Genomic DNA, 21,460 nt, shown 5'->3' on the forward strand with positions numbered 1-21,460 from the left:
TTCTGAGCTTGCTATTATGTTTTTAAGGGAGGAATTGAAGGTAATATGGATCATTGTTGAGCAATTTCAAGTGAAATCAATTTTCCACAGTCGTCCAGGGAGCTGCAGGTAGAAAATAACACCAGAACTAAAAAAAGACAATTAAATTGCAAATTTACACAGAATATTCAGCGTTAACCTGCAGCTAGCTCGCACAAATGAAGACAGATCCTCCATATAATGTGACAATTAAGAAAAGTGAGGCTGTCACTCAAAATGTCCCCATTCCCCTTTGAGCCACATTAACCTTGTTACAGCAGAGGTCACATGCTGAGCGTCATAAAGTATTTCTGCTCTTTACCTCAGCGTGCAGAATGATCTCAAGACTCATTCTCACACCATGACAGCAGACCTCGGTCGCTAATAACAAATCTGTCATAAGTGAGAGTGAATCGCCGCGTTAATCACCCAGGCAGCACGTGAGCAAAGCTGGTAAACGCTTCTGAATAGCTTGTCCACACCAAACCTACAGAACATCCAGACGGATTGGCAGAGGCCTTAAATATTCATAAATTAATTTCATACTTTATTTAACCTCACCTGCATGGGTTGGCACTTTGTGAGGCAATGACAGAGGCCCAGCAGGGTCATTAAGCCGCCGACTAATCCCAATAAATCCACTTGCCTCTGCAGAACAATCCCAGATGACTCAACGTCTTACCCCTCAATAACTTTGACAGCTGGAGGAGCGCGACATTCGTCCTTGTTGGCTCCCGTTCTGTCCGACCCGTCACGTATGGACGGAGTCACCTAAGATTGATGACACTAAGGGCTGGGGACGTGTCTGCTCTCCCCTGAGGTGTGTGTGTGTGTGTGTGTGTGTGTGATACCTCCCAATGTGGGCGCAGAAGGAAAGATAAAGAGGGAGAAAAGAGCTGACTGTGCTTTCATGGTGGGAACATAGAAAGCAACACAAGTGCAGCGCTGAATATTTGAGCATCATGTTCGGCCCCGCTCCGCTTCAACCTTAGATCCAGTTTTCCGACCCCAGCTGTTTCCACGGGGCAGCACAGCTCCCTCTTCCTCGTCACCCGGGCTGTTGCAAAGCATAACTCGCAACAACAAAGTGTGTAAACAGGGGAAGGGATTTGCATTTCTCGCTCAAGCTTTGATGCCATTTCTCCACACAAAGAGGTTCTATGGCTCTCACTGTAGGAAAAGTGAACTTTTATGTTGTTTTCAATTGAGGATTATAAATCCAGTGTGACAGTTTAATCCTGTCAGAGAGCTGTTCACCCACAACAAAGAGAAACAAAGCAGATTTACAACATTCAAAGTTTTTACAATGCTTGTCATACTCAAGTAATGCCTGGTTTGGAAAATACTGGGAGTTAAGATGCATTTTATAATATCTAATGTCCTCTATGAGGATGGAGAGATTCCCTCAGATATATACATACCTGTAACAGGCTGCTGTTAAAGGCTCAGCATGGAGTCACTGTGAGGCCTTATTACCCACACTATGACAGATTCATGATTCATACAAAGGTGCAAATATGAGTAAATGTTGCTCTAAAACTTAAGGTGATTTGGGAAAGTTCTTATGTTTTATTCCAGCTGTTCACATCTAGATATACAATATGTTGGTGCATACACTGACACAAGCACAACAAATAAGAGACAGAGAGCGCCAGAGATAAATTACATACACAAATGTCAAAGAGTCGAGGGCGCTTTGTTGCCTTTATTCAGCATCTGCCTGCAGGCTTCCAGATGGCTTTCTCACGCTCAAGGTTGGCTGTGTGACCATCTGCGAAAATAAAGCTCCTCAAGATATTTAATCACCACTTAGTAATTAAGAATGACTTAAATGTCGCAACGCCCAAGAGGGCAACCGATCATCACCTACTGTTCAAAGCAGGCCGCAATTTAATTGTGTATTAATGAAACCAATCAACTATCCGCATATTGGACAGTCAGGCCAATAGTACTTTGCCTTCAAGTGTTGAGGGACAAAAAGTACGACATCATACTTTTTCACATTCCTTACTTCATTACTCACTCACTGTTTCCTCCTCTGTATCCTCAGCCCCCACTGGGCTGCACCCATTTCTCACCATCTGAGCCTCCTCAGCCACCCTCAGTGTGACACCCAGTGAGGCCTGCAGCATTCAGGTGATCTTGGGTCAACCTGGTCTCAGTGTCCCTGCAGGTGTCTCAATATGTCCCGGGTCTTTCTCAGCTCGTGTCCCAGCCGTTAAGTCGTCATATATTCTAAGTTGGAGTTCAACAACAACAATAGCAGTGACAATACAACCTTCCTTTTTTCTCTCTATCTCTCTATCTCCTCTTTACCCTCTTTCTATATAAAAAAATGATCTTCAAAATGTCCTGTATGCGCAATGTCATGGACAATGTTTGCTTCAATAAAAACAAATTGGAAAGAAAAAAAAAAGTTGTCCTATATTAATGTAATGCAAGAAGTTGAAATGGTTGATTCATTGTGACTTTCTATCCTCAGCCTCATCCAGGGATTTCATAGTGGAACAAAAGACTCATTGGTTATGTAACCTATCTGTGTATTTACATATTATACAGACTGTTAACATGTAGGCAAGAAGTGATTAATAATTGAAAGTCGATAGTGTGCATAGAGCTGCTGCTGCATTGCTCACAATATGTTTCCTCTCTCTCTTTCTCTCTCTCTCTCTCTCTCTCTCTCTGTGTTTATTGCTCCCTCAGTGCCTCATACTGACAAATGTGTTCAAAACAAAGTCAGAGGTTGTGAATAATAAAGTGGAGAGTTAAACAGCCTTGTTGTGAAGGCTGCACACATACACACACGCACACCCCGCCCCACACGCTCGTTCTCTCTCTTTATGTCTCCATAAAACTCTGTGACTTTCTTAAGCTTAATGAGCTGCCCCAGCATTTTAAAAAGGACACAGCTACAGCTAAAATGAAAAGCATTTAAATGTATGTATGTAAACTTAGTTCATATTCTGCTGTGAGCATTAGTGAGGCCTTAATGACCTTTTTATATCTGAAGTATAGTAAACCATAGAAAATCATAGAAAGTGGAGCGTCATCGTAGAAAATGTGGAGGCCATCTCATATAGAAGCTTAATAAATAGAACCTTTAAATGTCTCTGTAGCATTAACTTTGTTGCTGACTGTCCCATCATCTGTTCATGTAGATACAGAGCTATTGCTTAAATTTATATGTGTAAGAGGGGGTGCAAGACAAACATTGTGAATTGCATGTGACCTGACAAAGTATCTTAAATCTATACAATTGTATATACCTCTGGCTGCATAGAATCAGTTTTGCTTGTTTGTTAATGTTTCCATCTTGAGAGTAGGAATCCAACCCAGAAGAGATCAGACTCTTAGTCACACTCACAATGATTTGCCTTCCAGTCTTCCCTCAGTCCATTCCTGAACTTCTGCTGGCCTTTTTGTAGTCTGAGGCCACAGGTTGAGCCTCTCATCTCCTCCTTCTCCAACTACAACACAAGCTCCTGGAGGAAACAGAGCAACTTACGACCATCCAACCAGTCTGATAACAGCTGGGGGAAAGAGATGTGACACTTAGGCCTGAGCCGGAAATCTCAAGGTTTCCCCCGTAAGAGCTGTTTGTCAGGCGGGTGGGCAGGGAGCTGGCAGCTGGAGTGCATGTGCCAGCAGTTCAGGCTTGAGTTAAGTCTGCCTGGGGGGTTGAAGCTGTTACATCTTACATAGCTCCAGGTGGGAAGCTCCATATCAAAGCAACACACAGTCTGGATGAGAGAAAGCAGCTCTGGAAACACAGAGCAGCATGTGTTCACCAGCAGCAAGAGTGAACCACTTTCATTGTTGTAGAAAATATGTGACACGGGTACTTCAAAGGTTTCGAATGATAATTGTGTGTGTTTTTGCAAGTAAATGATTGAACGTGATCAACATTTGAATTGTGTTTTTCTTTAATGAACCTTAGGTATAAGTTTAAAGGAGAGGACAATTAATGACCTTCAAAGGAAAGATCTGATCATAAAAATTCAAAACATCCAGGTCTTTTATCCGACAAATGTCATAGACCAAAAGCCTTTAATGTGAAGGAAACCCGATAAATTGGGGGACATTTTTCTGTTCAGTGTTTTGTTTATTCTGTAACACTTGCTTAAGATTTGTTGCCACATTCTTCTATGTACGTTTCAAAAAGGAGGATCCGTCAGAAACACCCCAAGCCGTGACAGCCACGTCCAATCACCGCGGAGCTCCACGTGATTGTCAGGAGTCTTTACAAGCACATTCGACAAATATCAAAGCGAATATATTGAGAAATATGAGACCCTAATACAGAAATATTTACTTGTAAAAAAATAAAAAGTTGTCCATGTAGATATTTGATGATAAATATAATAGTTAAACCTTCTTAAATAGTCTTTCAAAGCGGATACAATGTGACGCAAATGCGGACAGCGTACACCGCTTCATTTACTTGCTTTCCAACATGGCGACCGACGGCACGTAGAACTTTAGCATTTGGCTAATACCGGGGATAATTGTTGTTTTTGGACCACCTGCGAGTTATCTGGCGCAGCGAGACAAACCTGTGCACCACCGGGACCACTTTGTTTAGCCAGCCAGCGTGTTCCGACTGCAAATGTGGAGATGTATCGTCGCGGCGCGGCGAAGAAGGGGCACAACAAAGCGGCGAAGAAGGACGTGAGTGACAGCGATAAATACGCCGACCTGCTGGTGTTCGGTTATGCCTGCAAACTCTTCCGAGACGACGAACGTGCTCTTTACCACGATCACGGGAAGCATCTTATCCCATGGATGGGGGAAAAGAACATCACGATTGATAGGTCGGTTGAACAAACTTAGACCGAAACGTTTTCCCTAACTCTCTCTCCCCCTTAGTGTCACAGTTGGAGGGACATGTTGGAGTTTGTTGTGCTGACGCTTGGGAGACATTTGACCTGCAGACTAGTGTCTCCTCTCTCTGCCTGTCTGTCTCTGTCTCTCTTGTTTGCTTATTTGTCTCTGGAACTGCAAATGAATGTTTGTGATATGATGGAATGCTCGTGTTTACATGCAAAACCCATCCAGATTACGAATAAACGCACGAATCTGGCTTGAATTGGATCATTTCTGTTTAGTCCAATAATCTCAGATGTCCCAGATGTGATCCCTGAGGTGCGATTTTCATATTCCCATGCTGGAAGAATTTCCTCTGGTCACTTTCACTCCAAGTTTATGTGATAACACGAAGTATAACACATGCACTGTTTTCATATTAAAATCTTTGGGGACACATTTGTACTTTTTTGGCCAGAGGAAATTCTACCCATGCCCAGAGTTACTGCAGTTAAGGTGATTCACTACCTTTTTAAAACTTTCCGAAATGCCCACATCCTTCCTACAAAGTGTTGTTTAAGTTCACACTTTAAAAGGTGGTTGTCAAGTAATGTCTGGATCTTAAATAACAGCCGGGGAATGAAAAGTTAGTAGCACCTGCATGGTACGTTCCAGTATGATAGCCACTCCCACAGTGTTCACTCCATCTGTGCCGCAAAGCATGACATCATCACCTACTCGCCTCTCTGCTCCTCTTGAGTCCCTCGGGAAAGAATTCCTCCTCTCGAAGTGTAATGAATGCTGAAAGTATGATGTTACGCTGATTTAAAGTAATGCTGTGGGTGTTGATGTGATGCTGAACGGTTATCATGGCGTTCCTTACAGTGCAGCCGGGGGAAATGCATCTAGCGGTAAATAGAATGACTAAGGGGTAGAATAGAAAGATGGGCTGGTTTACCCCTTAAGTCGCGGTAAAGAAACGGCTACCGGCCACTGTTTGAGCATTCACGAAAACCACAACATCCACTTGTCCCGCTGAACCTCCTTGACCTGCAGTGACGCGACTGGTGTTTCATATGTATACAGCCTATGTGTGTGTGTCTTTATCACATGAACCAGTTCTTCCCTCCAGCAAGGTAGGCTAAAGGGGTCGTGCCAAAACCCCCGAATGCCAACCGCAACGCCAAGAAACCGCAACCGAGAGGAACGAACGCAGGGAAATGTCGTCCATTTGGGTTCTTACGGATAGGTATTTATTTGCTCGGGTTTGTGTGATTGTAACTTTCTTTGCAGATGTAAAAGTAATGATGAGTGTTACAGGGGGAATTGAACCCTGAAAGGTAAGAGGCCACTTGCTTTGTTTCGATCTTCCTTTTCACGTACTGTAGGTCTTTCTTGGCTTGCTAACCAGCAGCAGGAACTTGCTAGATGTTTTGAGAGCAGGATTAAGTTATTGTGATTTCAGTATTTTGAAATAGAAATACAGGTCTGTTACCAAGGTAGCACATTTTTTTTGGTATTTTAAGTTTTGGGTTTGAGGTCCCCTGTTTGTGGTAAGTAGGACCGTGTTGTGTACTCTAGGGCCCCGTCTGCTCCCCTCTCTCTAATTCCCTCCTTCACCCAACAGATACGATGGGCGCGGTCACTTACATGATCTTTCAGAGTACGACAGCGGGTCGTGGAACACGTCCTACCAGCTGTCGGAGGAAGAGGCCAGGATCGAGGCGCTGTGTGACGAGGAGCGCTACATGGCTCTGCACTCCGACCTGCTGGAGGAGGAGGCCAGACAAGGTGTGTGTGTGTGTGTGTGTGTGTGTGTGTGTGTGTGTGTGTGTGTGTGTGTGTGTGTGTGTGTGTGTGTGTGTGTGTGTGTGTGTGTGTGTGTGTGTGTGTGTGTGTGTGTGTGTGTGTGTGTGTGTGGCTATGCTCTCCAAAAGTGGTGCCAATTGTGGTGATATTAGATAATTAAATATAATTGAAGCAAACTACTCTTGCCAGAAATAGATCCGGTTGTGTTATAAATGTCTAGCTGTTGCGACCTAACAACATCACCTTAATGCAATAGAAAGTGTATAAGCAAGGCTGTGAGAAGGTTTATGATCTTCTCTTATCTCTGCTATGTAGCCAGTTTAGACCCCCGTAGCTCAGCAGAGCCCCTGTAGGGATCAATAACTCCGTCTCACCCGATCCTCCTAATTATTGCAAGTATGCAGCTCTGTAGACTGTGTGACTCTTTCATTTGTGTGACTATGCTATTCTGCGGAGGGAAAGATCACCAGATATCAATACAAAGTTCTTATCGGTCATCTTTATCCTATGATGAAACATTTCTAACATAACGGGAGGGATCTCTTCCATGACGACGTTCACAGGCCACGAGTGGTCACTGAATGCTTTGAGACGGTGAAGATGATGTAAACATCGGAGGCGTTGTGTCTGGTGATGGTCCAGCTGCTTAGTTACTAAGACTTATTTCCTGTTTCCATTGATATGTCAACCATCTGTAAATGTTGAATATTGGCAATGTGATGTCAAGGTTCAGTGTCAAGTAATAATTAAAGGTGCAGTTTATCAGCAACCAAAATATACCAAATAAGGGGTTAATATCTTGGATTCATGGGGTTCCATCCCTCCAGTAGAGCTCCACAAAGAAATGGACCAGTTGTTGTTAATATTTTATCATGATTTAGTCACAAGTCTGCTTTTTTGACTATTTACATATAGTAGGACATGTCTTATATAAGTTAAACAAGTGTGGGGACTTGTCCTGTAAGGCGCCGTGTCCGTACTTGGCCTGCTTTGTCTCAGAGCACGCGGGATGCAGTTTGTATGGAGATCACTGACACTCATTTAGGGTACAAGTGCCTCAGTCATTTTGCGTTGTAATAAAATGGGCCGTTCGGATGACAAAGCACCCCGCTGAAAGACAGAGCTAATGACTGTAATTGAATTAATGGGACACAGTTTTGGGTGAAATATGGTGTCTTATGCCCAAACTGACAGGACAGCATGAGTCAGCCAGTGATTTGTGCTGCGATCCCACACACACACGCTCACGCACACGCAGGCAGAATGTCCCCCCCCCCCCCCGGCTGGTTTGCCCTTGAGTTTGGAGTTTTGACCCCATTCACTCAGGCTATTACCCATCTGTCCACTGAGGGGACAGCAGGAGAGCATTAGAAATATTGATATTTTTAGTGTGAATTCTGCCCTTGGTCTTTAATGAAGATGTAGTTTGTCATGAATATCAGAAGGAAAGAGCTCTGGTCTGCCACTAAGTAACTGTTTGTCCAGCAGCCACTGTGTCCTCCTTTCGTCTTGTCCATTGTTCACTGGTCTATTACTAGAATGAATACAATCTCCTATATTGCACTCCAAGATCCTTAATGCACAAATTCCATTATTGTGATTAGAGAGAAAAAAGGAATCACTCTTCATATTCGATTTTTGGGACTTTTAACTTGTTTTGTTAAGCAGCCGGTGAAGTTAAGTAACTGGTGTTGTCAAATGAATGATTGATATTTACTACTTGCTGCGTCTGCCCTTTATCATGGGCCTAGCTGAAATAGAAAATGAAGTTCTTCTCCAGTTGAGTAAACCAAGTGTTCAGTAATATAGCGGTCCGAATGTCTCCATTGATCTCTCTGCTCTCTTCCTCGCCCACAGAGGAGGAGTACAAGCGTCTGAGTGAGGCTCTGGCTGATGAAGGCACCTACAACGCGGTGGCCTTCAAATACAGCGCCGACTACTACGACCCCTCCCAGCCCACAGAGGAGGAGGACAGGGAACAAGGTGAGAATCAGTGACACACACACACACACCGGCACACTTCACTAAGCAGTCGCAGAGTCAAGGTTGGAATTTCGATCTTAAGCCCAGAGGGATTGTCTGTTTCTCTTCCCCTTTCTTGGACGCACCCATCCATTCGTTCTCCATACCGCCTCGTTCCCCGCAGGGCTGAAGGGGGTTGGAGTCAAGCCCAGCATTCATTTTCCAAAAATTGTTGATTTTAATTTCCATAGGCGCCAGAAAAGTAATCGAATTAACCAAATGTGAATGCTTTTTGGATGCAGACAGGCCTGTGGCTTGAAGCAGCAGAGTTTAGCTTTGCTGTGTCAATTGCCAGCGAACAAAACAAGTCCACAGAACAATGGTGTTTTGCAAAGTCACACCTGTAACCTCCATTAATTGATGTGCAAATTTGCTGGAAGCCATTCGTCTCAACTCCTGGCCAGGCAGGAAGGTAGATAAGATGCGTCTCTCAGGACAGATGGTCGAGCGGCGCCCAGGGCCCGTAAACAACACCCGCCATAGCTCCACATGCAGGAGAATTTGTCTTTTGGGGATAAATCAAAGAAGACCCTCACCAAACCATTACACAAGACACTGATTAATTTCACTTCCTGTCGCCACATGGGGATTTGATTTGAGTTTTCTGTGCTCCTGTCAGGCAATCTCCATTTGATTTTTATTCATTATCACACTTGGCTCTAATTAAAATGTGAAACTCTTCTGTATTTTGAAGTATCTCAAACTACCGGCTTTGTTTTTGTGAGAAAGGACTTAAACCTATGTCATTCTTATTCTATTCATTCTCTGAATATCTTTTGACAGCCATGGAAGATGCGGCGCCGGAGGAGAATGAGGAACCCTTCGTCGCTCCCCCGGGCTTGGCCATCCCCCCTGACGTGGAGCTGGTAAGATCCTCCTGAACCACAACACAAGCATGACATCATGTACATGCTTATCTGGTCATTTAACATGTAATAGGTAGAAATCCACATGACGAGCGAACACACACTTTGTCCAGTGTGCTCCAAGTACACCACAAAATCAACCATTGGGTATCTTGGCGTGTCCTGTAGTTATAAAATATACTACAGGACACGCCCCTTTCTTCCCTGTTGGGTTCTTAAATCAGTGCCGCTATATTGAAAGTTTGTTTATTATTTATGACTTCCCAGCCAGATGAGAAAGCTTCTCTCTGCACTGACCAGGTAATGACAGTGATTAATCACCGGGAGGTCACCAGGGGAACACAAGGGAATGAATAAAGGACAATTTCTTGCTCAGCTGATTTCCATGCAGTGTGTATTTTCTGAATAAATGACATCACAATGAGTGAACTCGGCATGCAACGTTTGCTGCCACTGGTGTTTCCTTCTAAAAGGTGAAATCGCTGCTCTTCTCTTCTGCCTCTTTTGTCTCTAGCCGGCCACCATCAAGACCCACGCCATCATCGAGCGGACGGCCAGCTTTGTGTCCCAGCAGGGGGCCCAGTTTGAGATTGTGCTGAAAGCCAAGCAATCTGGCAACTCCCAGTTCGACTTCCTCCGTTTTGACCACTATCTGAATCCATACTACAAGCACATCCTGCGCGCCATGAAGGAGGGCAAATACAAACCTGTGTCCAGCAAACAGGATCAGTCAGGTTAGTCTTAGCGAGCGGCGGGTGAAGTCATTGCTCTCGTGTGCACGCGCAGACATCATGAACTCATTTGTAATACAGGAGAAATCCTACAGATCAAGAGGATTACATTAAAACTCATTAGCATTTATCTTTAAATCCCATTGTTCATACATATTCATCCGCTTCCTTTGTTTCCTTTGTTTGCTCACCTCTCCCTGTAGATTCTCACTCTGATGATTCGGATTTGGAAGATGGAAGTTACCTCCACCCGAGCCTGTTTGCTCCCAAGAAGAGCTCTCGCCTGGAAGAGCTGATGAAGGTAATGAAGTGGGTTATCAGCCCCCCACCGCGGACCTTTACAGCTTCCACACACTTATTACACTACATAGGCTGCTCATCTATGGGAACTGTAGCTGGAAAACGGCTTCATTATATCCTCCTTGCCACAAAGTATTAACCGCGCGTCGTTCAGCTGGAGAGTTATTGCTTTAAGTGCTCTGCGCAAGGGCACCTCCAGAGTACTCGCCCAAGGAAGGAAGGGCATTGCTCATTGACTTCCTCCATTTAAAATCTGGTTTAGGATTCAATATAGAGACCTTCTTGTCAGCGCCCGTCTTCTCTAACTCAGTACGTCTACATGAAGGCTGTCCCTCTGTCTGTACTGCGACTAAAGCAGAAATGCGTAGTAAGATGTGGAGTTAATACGGATTCGGTTGTTGGCTGCATATACGTGACGATTATAAGATGGGAGGGATCTTTGCATAATCTAGCCTGTCGCTCAGAGTACACAGTGTCCCTCTATGCAGATTTCAATCAAATGTATTGCCTTCATTTAAGCAGAATTGCAGATTTGATTACCTAATCTGTCTCTACAGTGGCTCTGGATGATTCCTAATTCCTATACAGTAATCCCTCTCTACCGTAAAACTTGTATGAACCTGCTTCTGTTGTCTTGTAGCCTCTGAGAGTCATGGACCCCGACCATCCTCTGGCAGCGCTTGTGAGGAAGGCCAAACAGGAGAGAAACGGTACAGCACCAGTAGCCCCGCCACCAGAGGAGGTTCCAGACCCGGCTGCGTCCAGCACGCCGGCGCAGTACAACGCTGACCGTGAGTGCAGCTCTTTAAGTTTGCTCCGTCCTCGATAGTCTGTCCAAACCCAGACTTCCACCCTGTCTGGTCCATTTCTGTTGCATAAATGTGGTTGAAACCTGCGAGAGCCCTGAGCTGTGATAACCTGAGTGAGCCGTCCTCACATCTCTACTCAGTAAATCAAAGGCAGCATACATCAGCGCCGCTTCCTCGCGCTGGATGTCAAATCTGTTATTAGGAGGGAGTAAAAGTCTTGAATGAGACGGCCCAAGTTCCCCCTGCATTGTAATCCACCTTTTAAAATGACTAATGGAGACCTGCAAGCTGAGCTCCATCTGTGAAATGACTCATACAGGGTTTGTGATCGAGCCCCGGCTCCTCTGTTCCCTGCAGCGCTTCTGAATTTTATGTGAATTGATGCGCTTTCATAGATGACAGAATCTATTTTATTGCTATAGTGTGTGTAAGTGTGAATGGGAGGTGAGTGATAATGTGTCACGAGTCCAGTTGTTTCCTTCAGCTCTCCTCTGCTTACGTGCTTTGACTGGAGGCCTGCCTGCGTGCCGGCACACTTTTTTTATGACTCAACAACCACCAGCGTGTAGATAAAGAGAGAAATGAATTCGGGACACATCATACACTTAAGTTTAAAGGGAAAATAGTATAGTATTAAGAAGTAATTAAACATAGACAGGCGGAGTCTATGTAAACGTGCCAGAATGAATTTTCAACATCTCCGTGGCGGCTGATCGCACACAGACTGTCGAGCGCTCGGGAAAAGGCATTTCGTGGGTGATTTTGTTTTGAATAGATTGCTAATTGACCTTATTTCAAGTAAGAGCTGTAATCACCATGTTTTTGTTAAAACCTTGTGATTTATTGAACACATTAGTCAGTCAGCTTCTGTATGTCGAGCAGCACAATCGGCTAAGTGCAGCGCAGCGCTCCAATTACATCATTTACGCCAACTGTGGGTTTTTACATGAATACCGTCTCATTTGCATAAATGTTGATGATGTGGAATGAATCCTTTAAGACAGCAGCTCGATCTGTGATTCTACTTACTTATCACACACACACACACACACACACACACACACACACACACACACACACACACACACACACACACACACACATACAGAATTTAATGTTAAATAATGCAACTTCCTGTCACCTGTATCTCTGTCGGTGCTTATGTGCATATATGAGACACAATATTATCATAACGTACCTATTAAGTGCAAATACTGTACCTGTGGATGTTGTCACGGGCAACCATCTAAACTCAGACTAGGTGACCTCAATATCACAAGGTTCTTTCTGGCACTTTTGTTGGGAAATGAGTTCAGCTCATGAACGCGGTCAGTGATGGATGCTTTGTGCTCTCCTGGGCTTATTTTTGTGTTTTTCAGATTTATGGCCTTAATATTTTAAAAAGTCAAAAGTTGTAAGAGGTCAGCGAGATGGAGTGGCAAACTTTTTACAGGCCTGTATCTCAAACAGGTCCGGGGGGGGCGGGTAGAGGCTTTTAATGCAAAGGTCATAAATGGAATGTATATAAATGATTAATAGCCCGATCGTTCTCTAATATGCCGTCACATTATACGGCGTGGGTAACGTTAAGTCCAGCGCTGTTTTAAAAAGGTAAATAAGCAAGAGCTTTTAGGAATGCTGAAAGCCGAACATTATCTCTTTTTCTAACGACACGTCTCATCCGCCTGCTCTCTGTCGCTCAGCTCTCTGCCGCTGCAACACTTTGAGTTGTTGCTTCAAATAAACCCGCGGTTGCTGCCCCCCCCCCCCCTCCACACACACACACACACACACACACACACACACTTCCCCACCGAGTGTTTACTTTTCCATTAGTGCAATTTATTCTGCTCGGAAACAGTGGTGAAGAGTGCTCCTTTGACCCCATCTTCACTCGAGCTGCGAAGCTGTTGCCGTCCAGAGATTGGCTGCGGACGACATCGCCGATTAATGGTTCCCATGCCTCGTCACTCAGTTAAACAGTGCGCAGCTAATTCACCGTGCATGGAGCTGTGCAGGCCTGTCTTCTCCGGCTCTTCTGAAAATATTGCTCTCCGCTGTTTACATACAAACCAGAGCTGGACCTCTCTTGTAAATGGATGCGACCCTTCTTTCAGTGCTTCTGTTCAACCCTCCTGACCCTCGCAGCTATGCTATCAATTGTTTTCAGCATGGTTTCCCTCTTATTATCTGTCAGTGTTGGGAAAGTTTCAAATACAGCTGTGTTCCGCTGAACCACAGGATCTGCATTATTTATACTCCAGCAATACTCGAGCTAATTTCATTCTCACATTATACGAAAACATGCATGGCTTCCATCAGGAGTATGAATTTAGTCCTTCTACTTTTGCATCTCCCCAGTCTTCATATCCGCTACACAGGCACGGGGGAAAATGGCTCCAGTCGCTGAATTCTTATCAGGAAAGTGACACCCAGAAGTAGAGAACATGGGACTAATATCAGGTTTGCAAATGATGGCTCCCGCTGTGGGTTTCCATTTTCCGCCCGACGACAGAAAATTGGATGTGTCATGACCATCAACCAACGCAGTGACTGATGTCTTAATATTGTTGTCCCCCCTTTGGCTCGGGCCGTTAATTTTGCGCTGCCTCCGTCTGACTCACCCGGTGTAATAGTTATTTATGAGGTAAAGGTAGATTACGGTTACGTGTGCGGGACGCCGTCCTGGCAGGAAGCAGTTTGTAGTCAAGCCACTAACACAAAGGCAAAGCAAATCAAATCGAAAGCAAGCGTCAACAGCAGCAAACCCAGCACAGCCTCACCGTGAACATCTGGAAAGCCTCAGCAAACACACTGATGTGCTGCTTAAGTGGCCAATTTCAATGCAGACGCTTACAATATGTGTCCACTTTTCTTTATTTGTTCCATGTTGTACAAAAAACTAACTCAGCTCTTTCAGTTTGGTCGTGTAGAATCTGTAGTTAGAGCAGCAATGCACAGCGAGAAGAAAAACCTTTACTTGTAAAATAGATAAATTGCTGCGGCGTACAGAATGCAACGCGGCGTGTTAATGTGTTTGTTCACGCGTCGGGTTTCTAGGAATCCAGAGCCGGACTTGATTATTTACTGGAGACGTCCAACCAATCCATTCTCCTCGCCTTGAAAAAGCAATTCTGACACGGTGACTGAGCTCCGACGCAGCCACTTGTGTTTATGTATAGCTCACGCGGCACATTGGACACTTTCTGTTTCCAGTGGCAGATGTCCTCTCGCTGACCCGCCGACGCGCTTCGTCAAAGTCTGATTGGGAAAGATGGCGCTGTCGTGAATGTGTCATAATTCCACATCCGTTCAGAACAGATGCTTCTCGGTCCTTCCCCGCTCATTAACCAAACTGTACAGAGGAGCTGGTGAAATGAACATAAAGCACCACAAATTATACCCGCAAACGCTGACATTTTCAATCAAAATGGAACAATCAGTACAGTGGGTGTGTGTGTGTGTGTGTGTGTGTGTGTGTGTGTGTGTGGGTGTGGTATGCTGGTTCAGCTGCTTTACAGTTCCAACATGTTACTCTCACTCGATTCACCCATAGACGCTCCTGACATACCTACAGCTCTATACATAAATGACACTGGCAGAACTTCATGTCCTTCCCAAAGCTCTCCTGACATGTTTATGGTACACGTTTGCACTCTGCATGTAATGATTTTGTCCTTCACTTTGCAGCAAACGCAGCAGCAGCAGCAGCGATGTACTATGGGTACTACATGCTCCCCGACGGGACCTTCTGCTTGGCTCCGCCGCCCCCTGGGATAGACGCCAGCTCTTACTACAGCAGCGTGCCCGCCGCCGCGATGGCTCCACCCACTTCCACCGCCGCTCTGCCTCACGCGGGGGCCCCGGTCGCGACGCCACCTCCTGAAACCGTTGCCGCGCCGGCGCCCGTTGTAGCGCCCGCTCAGGTCACCGTGCCTGCCGCTGCTCCCAGTGTCACAGAAACAAGGTAGGAGGTCAAACACATTGAAGACGCCGCACATGGACCAAACTTGCCTACTTGCTTTGTTTCTATGTTAATGAACTTCTTTAGCCATTTCCTTAATCCCTAGTTTCACCACCTCAATGATTAATCACCGATTCACTGCTAAACCCTCCCAGGGTGCATTGCTGCTATATGATAATATCCCATTATGGCTCAAACAGCCTGGAGTAGGAAGAACACACACAGAGCAGAGAGAGAATGACTGCAGCTCAGGATCTTTATATATGAGAAGTGTTGTATCACATCATAATGTAGTGTAGATGTTTGAACACTGATAATATAAAAGAATTACAGTCTCTATAGCGAATATCAATCTTTTAAATTTAATAGAGATTTTTTTAATATAGCTGAACAAATTCCCAACGGTTTATGTCACTGATGTCATCGGCTTCTTGGTTCAATAAAGTTTCAAAAGTGTTACAAGTAAAATATTGCTTGATAGGCTTCTTTCTGCGTCTCATCTTCTCCTTCTAGACAGCAAAGATGAACAGTTCCTTCCTGTGCCAGGCTGATGTATAACACCTTTGTGCCGTATCCTGGCAGACACTCTATGGGTCATTTTATGAAGAATCTGTATCATAATAATGGAGAATATTATACCGGAACTACTATTCTAATATTGCATTTCTGTCTTTGTCGCCCAAAACAGTTCAAGAGCTGAATCTCCCCGAGTTTCCACGACAACAGTGTTGGCCATCATCCCTCCCCCACCCGACACCCAGCCAGTAATAGACAAGCTGGCCGAGTACGTTGCGAGGAACGGCATTAAATTCGAGGCCAGTGTCCGTGCCAAGAATGATCCGCGGTAAGTGTTGTGACCAGGAGGAAGTGTGTGGCTGGGGTCAGAGTTAGGAACTCCTATCGGGAACTTTCATTTCACAGAATGCAGAACCTCTTCATCATCCTCTGCCTCATCTTTTATAGACGCTCCCACTCTCATCTTACGTGTTCTTGCCTCTTCCCTCTGTAGGTTTGATTTCCTGCAGTCTTGGAATCAGTTCAACCCCTATTATGAGTTTAAGAAGAATTACTTCCTGCAGAAAGAAGGAAGAAGCTTCGCAGAGGTACTGAACTTCGTTTATGTGTGTGTGTGTACGTGTGTGTATGAGGAGGATCTTGCATTGCCCCATGGCCTTTTGTCCGTCACCTTCTAGTCCATGACAAGAACAAAGCAAACTGCATCACGATTGATGCAGTTTGCTTTGGGAAATTTTGTTTTCCACTCTTGGGCCACATTCCACCTCCAAAGTCTACTGGCAGATGGGGTATAATATTCATGTTCCCCTGAGGATGAACCCTTTCTGCCTGGCTTGTTCCAGCAGCAGCTCTGACTACTCCTCATACAGTCAGATTGAGCTTTTCTGGTTGCCTACCCATCTTGTTCTCTCGCCTGAATAGTCAATTAAAGATGGCACCAGTTTTTCATTTTGCTTCTCCGCATCCTTTGTGTGCTCTCAAAGTGCTCCTCGTGCTTCCTGCTTCTCCGCGCCAGATTTCTCAATCGTTTCTCCACCGCCTCCTTTCATTTGTGTTGTGTTCAGTGCCTTCCCCTCTGTTCCCATCCCAGCTTTCTCTCAAAAAACCTCAATCTCCTCCACACCTGATGCGGTTTGTTTTTGCAAACGCAGGTAGTTTTGGTAATGGGAAGAAATCACCTCGCATTCTCTGCCCTCTGAATCAACCTCGTTTAGTTCAACTCGACAACCCAAAAGGTTGTAACGGAGGATGCAAGCGACTCAGAATCGGCACGGGAGCCAGATTAGATTTTGGGTGGCTTGAACGAGGAGTGCGGTGCCAGAGAGATGAATGGATTAACAGACGGACGCGTAGGTAGACGAGTAGGGAAAGACTTGTTTAAGTTCTGCCGAGTCTGCTGAAAACACGATGCAAATCAAACACAGACGCGTACGGCAATTTCCCCCGAGTTTCACAAAGTACTATTCGTCATCTGATGATCTGATGTGTGTTTGTGTGTGCATTTGTGTGTGCGTGCTATTACAACACGGCTCGGGCTGCTTTGCTGCTCTATCAGGAAAGCAGCCCTCCATTAGTGATTTGTGCTGTGTTGGTAATGGGATGCAGATACGGCCGCCCCCCCAGTCACTCCTATTATTCATACTTTTGATAGTTGATGAAAAAAGTAATAAATGAACTGAAATCAGTCAAAGCAGACAGCAGTGTGTGTGGCAGTGGCTCAGTGGGTAGTGCTTCTGCTTGGGAACCGGAGGGTTGCCGGTTCAAGCCCCTGCCGAGGTGCCCCTGAGCAAGGCACCTAACCCTCAATTGCTCCCCCCTCTGCGAAGGGTGGTAATGTAATGTAAGTCGCTTTGGATAAAAGCGTCTGCCAAATGATCGTAATGTAATGTAATGTAATGTGTGTGTGTGGGGGGGGGAGGAGGGGGGCTTGATCTGAGCTCATAAATACACCTCCCAATCAGATTGCTGGGGCTGCATTGTTGCATGGTGGTGAGGGAACAATCGCAGAGTCTGTGATCGTGGAAGTGTCTGCTTAAATGAACTAACAGTCACTCAGTGCAGCGTTTCCCATTGATGTTCTCCTCCGCTTCAAAGTCACGGAAGGTCGCTATTATTCCAAAGGCACAGGATGTTCTTGTTACCGTAGTGATGTGTTGGTTCTGATGTGTGTGATAGTATTGTTTGGGTTTTTTTTTGTAGACTGGGGCGTTAAACCCAAAACATTGCGCCTCTCTCTGATCAGGTCGTTGTTTTGTTGGTGTGTTTCAAGTTCAAACTACAAGTCCTTTAGCCTCACAACACATAAACACACTCTAGGAGGTGGCACCTTCTCTCTTTTGCGTCTTTATTCTGCTCGCTCCGTCTCTGTCGGTCATTTCCTTTGAAAATGGTTTGAAATAGATGCCTACTGTGTGTAATTCTCTCTCTATCTTTGCTTCCGTGCAGTTTGAAGCAACAGATGAGAGCGACGCGCTGGAATCGGACAAGGCTGCCGATGAGTCCAAGCTGGTGAAAGGTACACACACACACGCACACACACACACGCCCACAGGTTAACTTAATCTCTCCTCCTGTTCGTCTCCATTAAAGCAGACACATTTGATAAGTTAAAGGTGTCAGACTGGTTAACATGAAGGACTCGACTCGTGAAGTTTACACTCGTATAAGAAAAAGAAGCAAATCCCTCCATCAGCTCTCGTTGCTCGTCTGTCTTTGGTCCCACTTGTATCCTGTCTTCTTTTTAAAATCCTGTCAGATTATGTCTTTCTCTCTGTGCTTCATATTCTGCCTCTTGTCTGCCTGTCTGCTTCTATTTCTTCTGTTGCGTTTTCAAGTTCCTCTGCTTCTCTTTTTATCTCCCCTTATTCCTTTTATTCATGATTATCGTCTTTCCCTAAACTTGCCAGGCCCTCTCATCGTCCAATACAAGCATCCTTCGTGCGTTCTAACTTGGTCAGGGTGTGTGTGTTCTCTCTCTCTCTCCCTCTCTCTCTCTTCCTCTCTCATTGTCCTGCTGTCTCTCTCTTCCATTTCAGCCTCATTTGCCCCGATCAGCTTTGCCATCAAGGCAAAAGAAAACGACTTGTTGCCGCTGGAGAAGAACAGAGTTCGACTGGACGACGACTCGGATGAGGACAAGGTCTGCCTCTGTTTGTGTGCCCTTTAATGTCGTGCTGTAAATGCCCCCACGTCGTCATTAGCAACACCAGCTCACATAGCACACAGGTGGATTCTCACCTTGCCTCCTAATGTGCAGATAGCGCTGCTTATACCTCGATGTAATATGGGGGAAGTTGCTAATATTTTGTCGTTAGTAGAATAAATGAACCGTCGAATCTGTTTTGCTGAAGGTGCTGGAGGACGACGGGCTGGCAGCTGTATTGGGCGGAGCCGATGTGATTGACAAGGAGCCCGCCCCTGCTGCCCCCGAAGAAAAGAAGCCCCCCCTCACCCTGGAGGAGCTGGAGGCCAAACAAGGTAACATTACAACATAAAATGTGGCTGTAAATTCCTTTTGAGTTGTTGGCGTTCTGCTGCTGCTCTGCGTCCGGGCGTCTCTCTGTGCCTAATTGGCGTTGACCAGAGAGAAAGAGAGCGTACTCGTCTTTTAAAGTTTGTCGTGCCAAATGTTATCATTCCCATCGTTTCTCACACATTTAATGAACCTTTTCAGTCGGATGACATTTGGACTCCCCTCTCTCTGCCTTGCTCTCTCGTCAGTCAATGTATTCAGCTAATTGTCTGTCTCTCTTTCTGTCTGTGTTATGGACAGAATGTTAATTTATTCCAGTGTTTGATGATTGTTGTCTGTGCCCGTCTCTTGCCTTTGCGCTCCCCTCATCTCCATGGCTACTTCACACGGCTGCGCTGTAATTGAATTCCCTGTCTTGGCGTCGGCGAATGCAATCGCTTCCGTTCAACCATCATGTCAGCTGGCGTGTTCTTGAGGGACAGGACTGTCTTAAGTTGTGTATTGTCTCAACCAGGTGAACTGCAGCGAGAGACGAGTCGCCCAGTGTCGCCGATAGCAGACGCGTATCTCTCCCAAGTGTGCTGATGGAGACGCAGCTTATAGTCACTCTCTTTATCAAACGCTGTCATACTTACAGAATGATATAGATGCTGTCAATCCTACGCCAAGGAAATGTGTCTCTGACAAGTGTGCACCAAGACGTCTGCTGTTATTATGGCAATAAATCCCCACGCTGAACCGTGCAGCAAGAAATCGCGGCTCAATATTGTATTCAAAGGGTTTATTGTGTCTTTGCGTGTCCGTATAGCCACGTTGTCGCAAAGGTCTGAGGACATAAACTTTGATTTAATTCCAGAAGAAGTCATTTATCCACCTTCCTTTCCCCTGTCGGTGTGTCTCTGTGGCCCCAGGCAGGCAGCTGAAAGAGGCCTACGGTGTTATATATGCAGATTCCATTGCAAATATAAACGGCACACAGAATACGCCTTTAGAGGTTATAGCTATCACACGCTGAATGCTGATGAGATAAGAATATAAGGGCACAACGAAGTCTACGGCGACTTGAATCCAGCTTTCCAACCTTCATCAACAACCCGCTGCATAAAAACCTGCGATCGCAGCGTTCTGTAAGGTTCCTTACAATGACTTCACACTGTTATCTGAAGTATCGGCGTGTACATCAGTCAGCTGTCATACACACCGTGATCGTGTTGCCAATCGGCCGCCTGGGTCTTTTCAAGATGCTGCCCCCCCCCCCCGACTTGAAGAACAGAGTAAAGGTGCAGCGATCTCCCTCAGAGCACAAAGGACTGACACTTAAGACAAACGTGCCACTTTTCCGGCATCAAGGGGGCTGACAGGCCCCGTTTAAGCTCAGCGGAACAGACTGGCGGCGGTAATGGTCCCTCGCCGAGTTGACGGACAGCTGGAGAAAGAGGCTGGAGAAGCCAAAAGAATAGCTGACAGAATTGGCTTTGCTGTGTGGCGGCGTTCCTGCCAGTCAGAGGGGCCGAAGTTGATCAGATAGCGGGACAATCGGTGGCATGCGGCGGAGCGATAATCCGAACCGAAGGCCTGGAGAACAGCCAAACCGCCTCACACACTCTGAATAGGCGGCGCACAGTTGACGTGACCCTTTCTAGCCTGCGTGCATTTCAGAGTCCTGTTGAAAGCGTTGGGAAATGTCTTAAAAAACATCTTTAATGAAGGTTTTAATGTTGGACTCAAATCAATGTTGTGGCGCCGTAGAAGCCGTTGGAAGTTGTCGTCGTCACTCAGTGTGTTACCTGATAACATCGTCTGGTAATACATTTTTCAATTAAAGTGTAATCTTCCCCCTCATGCTGCAAATGCTCTGGCGCCATTCAGCATGAAGAGATAAATGTGTTCCTTAAGGGGGAAATACGGACTAATGCTAAATCATTAAATCATCTCACAGGTTGATAAATTATATATTGAATAAGTTGCGTTCCATTTAAGTGCGGCTTCACTTTTCTCTTCTGGCGTCTTGATGCTGCTTTGCCCTCTCGCGCCTTCACCCTGCGATCGCACTGGAGGAGTGCGGCTAAATCGTGTGTGTGTGTGTGTGTGTGTGTGTGTGTGTGTGTGTGTGTGTGTGTGTGTGTGTGTGTGTGTGTGTGTGTGTGTGT

The 21,460-nt window shown here is 45.5% G+C and overlaps 1 protein-coding gene across 4 annotated transcripts in view; it reads left to right on the forward strand.

Annotated features, from left to right (window-relative positions):
* The first annotated feature begins 4,466 nt into the window (after nt 1-4,466).
* Nucleotides 4,467-21,460, forward strand: part of sfswap (splicing factor SWAP) — a 35,742-nt gene continuing 18,748 nt past the window's right edge. For 3 of the 4 annotated variants that reach the window (XM_076143341.1, XM_076143342.1, XM_076143344.1), the window contains exons 1-13: nt 4,467-4,829; nt 6,449-6,612; nt 8,488-8,613; nt 9,436-9,518; nt 10,033-10,252; nt 10,453-10,550; nt 11,190-11,340; nt 15,049-15,325; nt 16,011-16,166; nt 16,332-16,425; nt 18,284-18,353; nt 18,874-18,977; nt 19,189-19,315. In XM_076143341.1, the coding sequence (XP_075999456.1) occupies nt 4,633-4,829; nt 6,449-6,612; nt 8,488-8,613; nt 9,436-9,518; nt 10,033-10,252; nt 10,453-10,550; nt 11,190-11,340; nt 15,049-15,325; nt 16,011-16,166; nt 16,332-16,425; nt 18,284-18,353; nt 18,874-18,977; nt 19,189-19,315 (1,867 nt within the window). In that variant the 5' untranslated portion in view covers nt 4,467-4,632. Of the gene's footprint in view, nt 6,071-6,448; nt 6,613-8,487; nt 8,614-9,435; nt 9,519-10,032; nt 10,253-10,452; nt 10,551-11,189; nt 11,341-15,048; nt 15,326-16,010; nt 16,167-16,331; nt 16,426-18,283; nt 18,354-18,873; nt 18,978-19,188; nt 19,316-21,460 lie in introns of all 4 variants that reach the window. The other variant, XM_076143343.1, reaches the window with a different exon arrangement.

This window comes from Genypterus blacodes, unplaced genomic scaffold (assembly GCF_046128005.1).
Source record: "Genypterus blacodes isolate CSIRO-AG114 ecotype Tasmania unplaced genomic scaffold, CSIRO-AGI_Gbla_v1 ptg000023l_1, whole genome shotgun sequence".
NCBI classification, from domain to species: Eukaryota; Metazoa; Chordata; class Actinopteri; order Ophidiiformes; family Ophidiidae; genus Genypterus; species Genypterus blacodes.